The sequence below is a fragment of the Zingiber officinale genome, chromosome 1B, assembly GCF_018446385.1.
Source record: "Zingiber officinale cultivar Zhangliang chromosome 1B, Zo_v1.1, whole genome shotgun sequence".
NCBI classification, from domain to species: domain Eukaryota; kingdom Viridiplantae; phylum Streptophyta; class Magnoliopsida; order Zingiberales; family Zingiberaceae; genus Zingiber; species Zingiber officinale.
This window is the reverse complement of record NC_055986.1, coordinates 171,222,959-171,232,013: the sequence shown is the minus strand read 5'-3', so window position 1 is coordinate 171,232,013 and position 9,055 is coordinate 171,222,959. Positions and strand designations below refer to the sequence as shown.

The following is a 9,055-nucleotide window of genomic DNA, read 5'->3' as shown; positions in this document are numbered from 1 at the left end:
CAAAACCAAGAACTTCTTTTTCCTTCTGATATGGCGATAAGGACGAGCCCACCTATCAGAAGTCAACATCCATGGTGGAGGACAAAGTCAAGAGTTAAAGACGGTTCCTCCGAAGTTCGCTTTGGAAGTTGACATTTTATCGAAGAAAACAAAGCCCACTCGGGCTTGAAAGAGAAAGTTGCCCGGCTCGGAGAGTTTTGGGTAGTAGAAGTAATGGAAGAGCCGGGGTGTAAGGGGAATGCTGCACAGCTTAAAGAGGATAACTATGTCGCACAGCAGCCTATAAAGGAATTGTGTACGAGCTGGTGGAGGGAAATGCGAAAGTATTTACAGACAGCTATGATGAAAGCGTGGATCGGGAATCTGGGACCAGCGGTAAACTGGTCTCGAAAGAAGCAGATATAGTCGTTCAGCGGATTGTGGGGCCGATCGGACGGGGAGGCGAGAATTATTTGGTGATCGGGAGGGAAATCGTAGGCGCCCGCCAGACTCTCGACATCGCCTTGGTCGAACCTGGACTCGGTAGATGTGTACTAGACCCCAGGGATGACGACAGGAGCTTGGGAGGAGCTCGCCATCGCAAAAGCAGAGAACAAAACGAAGAACAGAAAGGAAAAAACGGAGAAGGATCAAGGAAGAGCAAAGAAAGAACCTTGCGAAGAAGATCGCCGGAGGGACAGAGAATGAAAGAAATCGCCGGAAAGCAAGGTCGTCGGAGAGTGTCGGAGTGTCTTCGATAGTGCTCGAGGAGAAAGAAAGCGCAAGGGGAATATCGTGCTACCGGGGGGGGGTATAAACTCCGAGAAGGATGAACGAGGATCGTCCGATCGACGGACACGAAACCCTAGGCCAAGATCTGGCCGTTGAATTCAAACGCCAACCGTCGCGTCGACGGAGGATATCCGCTTGTCACGTCAAGCGTGCGGCGACAATAAGTGGAACACGTGGCGTTTACTCACAGGACAATATTTAATGAAGAGCAATTAATGAGCATGGGGGAGCGCTCGGCCATGATGAGCTAGGGTTTGCATGGTCTCCAAGAGATACGGATGACGTAAGCCTGGATTACGCTCGGCTAAAACCACACAGAAAAAACTCCCAAGTGAAGGCGAAAGCCCTTCCGATCGTGCACGATTGAGTAGATATGCCGAGCGGCGCGCTGGGTCATTTTCACCACCGACCTAGGCTGAGCGGCCTGTCGATACTCTTTGTCCAGTCAGTCGGACTTGTAGCCTCCTTCGACTAGACTTGAAGGGAGGCTTGTGATACGGCGATAAGGATGAGCCTACCTGTCAGAAGTCAACATCTACGGTTGAGGTCAAAGTCAAGAGTCAAGGACTAGCACCGTGATAGGCCGATCGAACCCAGCCTGTCAGAGTTGAGTGGACGTGCATAAGTCCGATCGACCATACCCGAGGTGGCTTGGTCAAGGTGGTGGAGCGGGCATGTAGAGTCCGATCGGTCATACCTAAGGCGGCTCGGCCAAAGTGTTGGCTACCCCACATCCAGTGCACCAGGCGCCGAGCGGGCAGAATATGTCAGTCAGAGGGCCGACCTCTACAGACAGAGGTCCTATTGCCGAACGGGATGTGCCTCGCAAGGAAGACCGGGCCGAACGGGCTATCGCTCGGCCGAATACAGACAGAATGGGACCTCCATATCCTTATGGGAGGGCGTGTCATCGACGCCAAGGACAATTTGTAGGAAGATCGTACGACCGAACTTTTCATTGTCATGTCAGAGATATGCTCGGCCTGTTAAGGTATTGTGTCAGGGACACTTTATTGACACATCTTTTCAGGAAAAGCTTTGTGAAGCGTGCACACCTCGAGGAGTGTGCACGCTCGCCACAGGCATTCTATATAAAGGGGGGGCCCAAGTATCGACGAAGGTACGCACACATACGCATCTATTATTCACTTGCTGCTTCACTGTTGCTCCGTTTTCTATTTTCGTCGCCGGTTACTAATTTCAGCGTTGGAGTGTCATTGTCGGGGACCCCTTTCCTGGCTTGGCACTAACGATGTCTATGTTGCAGGTCCGAGCGGAGTCTTCGACGAGTCAACGAGAGCGCCGCCTTCCCAGCTTGCCATCCGCCCTACTTCCGGATAGGATCTCCTTCAATGACCTACGGTGCCACCCGATTCAAGGAAAACAAGAAAGGAACCTACCAACACTCTTTGCGATTCACCAAATATACGCCAACAAGTCGTTGTGGGAGGAAGAAAAAATTCCTTCACTTCTATACAATGATCTTTGCACACTTGATGGTCATCGGAACAAAGAATAATGATAGATATAACACAAAACAAATAGCCAAAACATGAGACACAGGGCTCCTGCTTGTAGAGGGGAGGAGAAACTCCTCTACTCACATTGTGAAAGACAAAGGGGAGGGTCGGCGCTATTGGTAGAGTGTTGCTTGCGTCCCTAGCCGGCGCTGGAGAGAGAAGCGGCAATGCTGCTGCGATGGGCGACGGCTAGAGGCAGGTTTAGGTCACGTCCCCGGCCGGTGCTGGAGCTAGAGGCGGCAGTGATGCTATGATGGGTGACAGCTAAAGGTAGAGGCAGGTTTAGGTCAGATCTGATTAAATGGACTCTAACCAAATCGGAGCTAGATATAGAATCGTTTTGGTTTGATCTGTATTTAAATAGGTGACCTAAATCCTACCTTGGCGGTAGGGATGAGTATTTAATTAAAATCGAATTGAACCGTAACGACTAAACTGAACCTGAATGATTTTTTAAAAAATAACCAAACCGACCGAATTCTTTGTTAAAACCCGAACAAACCCGAACAAACCGAATTAACCGAATAATTTTGACCCCAATTCGATTTTGTGTAGTGTGTTTGTTTACATGTGAATTAAAATTCAAAAACCACCGACTTGTGTTTGTTTACATGTGAATTGCCAAAAGAGCTCACTTTGCCATCGAATTGTGTTTGTTTACACTGTCTATTTTTTATAAACTTTTATTTGTTATTTATTAAATTTTATTCCTGATCTAATGAACCAGATCAAATGCACATAGCCTTGGTGTCGATCCAACACCTCAACTTTGCCAAATAGACTTGAGCTAAATTCATTTAGATGTTATTGAAACATTCAATCATTCAATCTTAATTAGCATGATATTCTACTTAGTTTTTAAATTTAACATTCCACTAAAAGATCATTCAAACTATTTGTCTAAAAAAATAACTAAAAACATTCTCAAGAAATGATCCCATACTTCACTACTTCTTGGTTTCATTGCTTTTCTTTTGGTTTACTTTCTTTTGAAATTTACAGCAGTTTATGTTCCCACAGAATCAATTTCAGATTGTGATATTGAACAACTATTAACATTCATATTTAATAAATCTCCTTGCATTAATATTAGACAAATACTGATCATAGATGATGCACAAAAACTGTTCAAATAAATATGAAACTCAACTTGTGACCAAGCATCATGATATTTATTATCAGGATTCAGCTAGTCAACAAAGATTTCATAAGTCATACACAATCAATATTTACTAAAATTTTTTTTCTACCTAGGGCCTTAAATAGGCTTGAGCCGACCCTCCCTTGAAGTAAGGAATTGTATTATCTCTTGGTCAGCAATTTTTTTTAAAATAATGTCAAAGGTGTAAAATTTTTTTTCTACCTAGGGTCGTAAATAGGCTTTAGCCGACCCTCCCTTGAGGTAAGGAATTGTATTATCTCTTGGTCAGCAACAAGGAAATCATGATTGTGCATCCATAGCTGATGAAAATACTACACAATAGTTTGTTTCCCTTAGATATTTGTTGCCTGGTGTAATATCAGATTGCATAAATATACAAGAATGATATACATGTCTATAGGAGTATCAAATCGTTCATGAGATATTCAAAGCTCGATTCGATAAAAGTTTATTTGAATTCATTTAATAAGATTCGTTAAGATAAACAAGTCAATCTCAAGTTTCACAATACTTGACTCGTTAGCTCGTGAATATTCTCGTTAGTAAGCTCATGAATCAACTTTTAAATGAAAAAATAATAATTTTGATATTAAATTTATAAATTTTATACTTTATTTATAAAAAATATAGACAAATATAGTAAATTTATTTATTAAATAAAATTATAAATTTTAATAAGAATATTATAATTTTCTCTAAATATCTAATTTAGGTTTTAATGAATATCTAAATTTATAATTTATATTTATTAAGCTCGATAAAAGTTCGATTAAGCTCATGAACCATGAATATATTTGTCAAATAAAACTCGAACTTAGCTCGATTAAAAATGATCAAACTAAAACATTCAAGAATTGAACTCGGCTCATCTCAATTACACCACTAGATGTTTGGATATGTTAAAAGGGTAACCAGGGCAATAGCGTCATTTCGAGTTAAATCTCCCACAAGATCGATTTCGCTGGAGTTGAGGTGTCCTTTGTTCGTTCAGCTGCCACACCGTTCTCTGATCCGCCGTCGATTGTCGGCCACTGACCTACCGTGTGGAGACTACCTTGGCTCTCGTAGCATAAATAGGCACGCACGGTGTCTGCCCGTTCTTGCTTCTTGAACAGTTGCATCTCTTCCTTGCTCGTTCGTTGGCATCACTCATTGAGGCTGATCCACCGGTAACTTCAGATCCATTAGCTCAATGTATAGATTTCTTTGATAGATCTGTATAACTTGTAGCGGTAGCGCACCTCAATTTCCACTGCAATCTGCTGCCGCTGAGTCGCTGACCATTGCCACCCTATCATCCAACGCCATCAGGTGAGATTCTACTAAGTGAAAGATTTTTTTTATTCCTTGTGCATAAGAAACTTGGGAGTTATGATACTGTGTTTGGGTTCATTTGGCGATGGTAGAAATTGACATGGTTTTGTTTGCCTGCACAGTAAATGTTTGACTAAATGCGCAGGAGAATGCTTTGTCTTTATAACATGTTTGATCTTTTCCTTATGTTCTTGAAACTGTTGTGATATGGATTCTCATTAGTTTCTGCTGCTACTTTGTGCGAAGGAATGACTCAAGCTTCTTGACTGTGAGGTTAGTTTTGTTGGTTCTCCAATGGTGAGCAATGAGGAGTTGAAGAAAGCTCAGATTGTTGAGGCTCGTGCGAAGAGCATTTTCCCTAATGTTAGGTGCACTGAATGTGGCAGTCAATCCATTGAGGATTCACAGGCAGATGTTGCTATTTTGCTCAGAAAGGTAAAAATAGTTTCCTTGAAACTCTTCTATGCTATTCTTTGTTTCTTTGTTAGCTAACATAGCTTGGGGATGCTAAATTTGATTTTCTGGAAATAAATCTATGAATGCAGAGGTTTTTTTTTCTTTTGTACTTGGTCATATTATTTGGGTATTAAAACAATCTGCAACTCAAGTGTGACAAAGTAGATATGTACATGAAACATTGAACAAATGAAGCAGATGAGCAGAAGGGGATGAGTAAAACAAAATGAAGCCGATTGAGTAGAAGAGCAAAAAGGGATGGAAAATATGAACAAAGAGATGTAGCAAATAGCTTGTCATGAAAATAAATGTTCCCCTTTATGTCCAAACGCCTACTTCCTTTTTGGTCATCTTGTCCAATGCTTGGGATGGAAATAAGGCAGAAATAGTGACTTGATGTAGAAAAGCAGCGGTGCAATGCTGTGCATAAGCTTGGTTAGGAGACTAGATGTCCCCGGGGTGTAACACATATGGTGGGCGCATGGTAGTGTGTCCAGATTGAGCAAGGGTCGATCCCCAAGGTGTCACTATCTGTGGTAGTCCTCGCTATGCGCCTTCCATCTATGAATTTGAACTTACCTCCCTCTATATCCGTGGGACCGATTCTAGAGGGGTCGTTGATGTGGCGGTTCCACATTTTTTGGTTAGTAGACCATGTGAACAAGGAACAAAAGCCTCATGGTCTTCTTTCATGTGAAGAAAATAACAGAATAAGTATTTTTCAACTTCTCAAATAATCGTGACATTCATCAATATACCACTTTTAAAGGATGTTGTAAAATGTTTGACAATAAATAGAGATAAAGGGTAAAAGAAAAGGAAGAAAAAAAATAGGTCTTTGATATCATGATAGAATTTGCTAAAAATAATGTTATTCTCCATTATGCTAAAAAAGTCACTAATTCAAAGACTTTTGGGTCTTAACACATGGTACCGACAAAAGAATTGCATCATTATTTACACGTGAAGCAACTTTTTCAAAAGAATGTTGTTTTATTTCTGTTGTGAACTATGGTCATGTCCTTGAAGTGCTTTGCTATCTGTGATCTTGGTTCTTGGAGGAATCTTTCCTTATGGTTATTGGAAACCTTTTTTCCTTTTATTAATTTTTATTGGGTGGGCTGCTTATGACTGCTAATATTTTACATAGGACAGTTTTAGTCATATATCTTTTTAGATTTTCTAGGATGCAAATTATTGTACTTTTGTTTATACACACACAATGAACTGCTGCTTAATGTTCCCTCCATGACAACCATGGTGATGTCCATCCATTCTTTCTTTACTCCTACACCTTCATTCTCATTTTCATCACATGCAACAAAATTTTGGCTCATCATCAAAGATATTTACTGCATAGTATCTTTTCTTTTTTCACCTCGACGTTTTATAAAACAACCAAGTTTTGCATATATATGCTTGGTCAACTTGTTGATTAAGAAAGACAACTTAAATGACCATTCAAATACGGGTTTGCAAATTGCAATATTCACCTGAATAACTTTCCCCTGTTTAAGTTAAGTGTCTCTGTTACATTATTATCATGGTGTAAATCTCATGACATAAACGAATCAATGGTGTGGCGCTTCCTAGTTTGGATTTTTTTTTTTTGGTGTTAATTGAGAACTTTTTCTCTAATTTTTAAAAATACTACTTTTGTTGAATTATTTTCCGTTTTGATTTCATAGTTGATGCCTTAGTATGTCTCAAGCATTGTATTGGCAGTATTATATCAGAACGTTATATTTGTTTCTTTTGTGTGTATCTGTTCTCAAAGAAGAATCACAAACAGCTAAATTGATGTTGTTCAATAATCAAATATTTTTTCTTTTTTTATGCTTCTCTATTAATCTCAGTGTCCTTGTTTCTGCTATTCATTATCAGAATTGTACTCACAATGAAAATCTATCAAATATTTGTGCAGAAATTTCTCTGTTTCTTATGGGGCCTTTCCTTGTTCATTTCCTTTATCTTGTTTATTTACTTACTGGCTGAAATCTGTGTATTTCTCCTTTTTGGTTTTAGTTTTTCTTTTAATCAGGAAGGTTCTGCATAGTTGTCGCCTACATGATTCTCTATTATGAACATCTTTTTTTCCTTTTTTTTTAAATGTGCATCTATTGTTAATATTACTATAATTAGTGGTTTCCTTACATCTTTCAGCTCATCCGGGATGGAATCCGAGAAGGTAAAACTGACAAGGAGGTGTACAAAAGTCTAGCGGAAAGGTTCGGCGAGGATGTACTTTATGCTCCTCATTTCGATCTACAAACTGCTGCTATATGGTTGTCGCCGGTAAGATCTTTTACAGTGATACCAGAGGTCCTTGCGTTCTGTATTTGTATTGCAGTGTGGTTCTCTTAGACAAACTTTACTAGGGTTCTAAGACAGATTTCATTGACATTAATCCAATGGAATTAGGTTATTGTTGCTGGGGTTGCAATTGGTGGATGGCCATATCGGAGGCGCAGGCAAAATACCAATGTCCACGTAATGGCTCTGAATCTTGTTCGAGGTGTTCCGTTAACCCCAACAGAGAAGGAAACTATGCTCGAACTACTAACACCACCGCCATCTCTGAGAAGAAAGTGGTGGAGTTGAAGGCTTTGGTGTCCTTTCTATGTTCCTTCACGCTTAGCTAATCTAATACTTACATAGTGGACCTTCATAAGAAGAGCAAACGAACAAAATGTTGCAAAAGTTCCAATTTTGTCACTGTTATGTCGAAATGTATCTAGGTCATGGATGTTTAGTTGTCGATTACTCGTAAGTTGAATGAGAAGCGAATGGAAGACTGTATGTTAAGATCCAATTTTGTCCTTTTTTTTTTGGATCTCAACACCTAACTGTATGTTAAGTATCTTTGCAACGTGAGCTAGTTGTCTCTACTAGAAACAGAAACACACACTGAGAAACTATTGATTCTAAGTGAACTAGCATGGTCTGATATTTCAATATTCAAGGGGGTGCAAGACCTGCGGGAGAGAGGTAATCAAGAAGGGTTGCAACAGAGAGGGCCGAATTCAAGGCGGGATCACAACCGTCCCAGGCTTTGGCTGGGGGCTGATAAAAGCCTTTCGGCCTTGCCCGGGGTTTGTAGCAACTGGTGGGAGATACACAAGGAAAGGGTAAAGCATGGACGAGGTTGCATTTGGCAGGGACGGAAGAGATACGCCCGCCAAATCAAGGTGGAAACTTACTTTACTGATGTTCTCTAAGCTCCTGTTTATCTAATTTCAAGCTAATACGGGAAGAAAAAAAATTGCTCCTTTCTTTATTTGGAGTATCATTTCTCTAGAACAGTCAATGTGTTGTTTACTGGAAAAGCTTTCTTTATTATGCAGCAAGAGAAGGGAGAACAAAAGGAAGTGAAGGGATGAAGATCTTTATGCATGTTTAGTTACCACAATTGAGGCAATTGAAACTATCTACGCTTTAGTGGTGAATGCAGCAAATTTATGTTTGTAGCATGGGGGTACACATAGATATCAGAAATGAAATTCACTGCTGATTATTGTTTACAAATAGGAAAGATAAAAAAAGATTTTGCTATGATTCAAACATAATCATCCTAATAAATGGCATGTACAAAATTGCTCTAAACAGTTAGTCGTGAAAATTTGTAGGGTGCATCAAGATTACATACCGCTCATGGGGAATGAAAATAAGGGTGGGTCAGCTATCCTTTTTCCTAATTGAGGCCAAATTTAAATCTTCTTGTGCAGATAACTTAAATTTTCATGTACTAAGCTTTCAGAGAGTTGTCCATCTTGATGAATTCTGAAATGTAAAACCTCAGCATTACCATATAGACAGCAGCATCAACAAGAAA

The 9,055-nt window shown here is 40.1% G+C and overlaps 1 protein-coding gene across 5 annotated transcripts; it reads left to right on the top strand.

The window, feature by feature from the left end:
* Positions 1-4,398: 4,398 nt before the first annotated feature.
* On the top strand, positions 4,399-8,028 carry LOC121992331 (cytochrome c-type biogenesis CcmH-like mitochondrial protein). Of its 5 annotated transcripts, none has more exons than XM_042546663.1 (5): positions 4,399-4,622; positions 4,684-4,764; positions 5,046-5,202; positions 7,387-7,518; positions 7,645-8,028. In XM_042546663.1, the coding sequence occupies exons 3-5, from the start codon at positions 5,062-5,064 to the stop codon at positions 7,822-7,824; spliced, it is 453 nt and encodes a 150-aa protein (XP_042402597.1). In that variant the 5' UTR covers positions 4,399-4,622; positions 4,684-4,764; positions 5,046-5,061; the 3' UTR covers positions 7,825-8,028. The 5 variants fall into 5 exon arrangements, with proteins under 5 accessions (XP_042402597.1, XP_042402589.1, XP_042402572.1 ...); XM_042546638.1 differs by having other exon boundaries at positions 4,401-4,622; positions 5,014-5,202; XM_042546647.1 differs by having other exon boundaries at positions 4,401-4,622; positions 4,667-4,764; positions 5,014-5,202.
* The last annotated feature ends 1,027 nt before the right edge of the window (positions 8,029-9,055 follow it).

What these genes read in the sequence shown, in the direction of transcription:
- LOC121992331 (XM_042546663.1), top strand. Translation starts at nt 5,062, where the DNA reads ATGGTGAGCAATGAGGAGTTGAAGAAAGCTCAGATTGTTGAGGCTCGT. An exon ending in TTGCTATTTTGCTCAGAAAG is followed by an intron (nt 5,203 to 7,386) that starts GTAAAAATAGTT and finishes TACATCTTTCAG; the next exon opens with CTCATCCGGGATGGAATCCG. An exon ending in CTGCTATATGGTTGTCGCCG is followed by an intron (nt 7,519 to 7,644) that starts GTAAGATCTTTT and finishes CAATGGAATTAG; the next exon opens with GTTATTGTTGCTGGGGTTGC.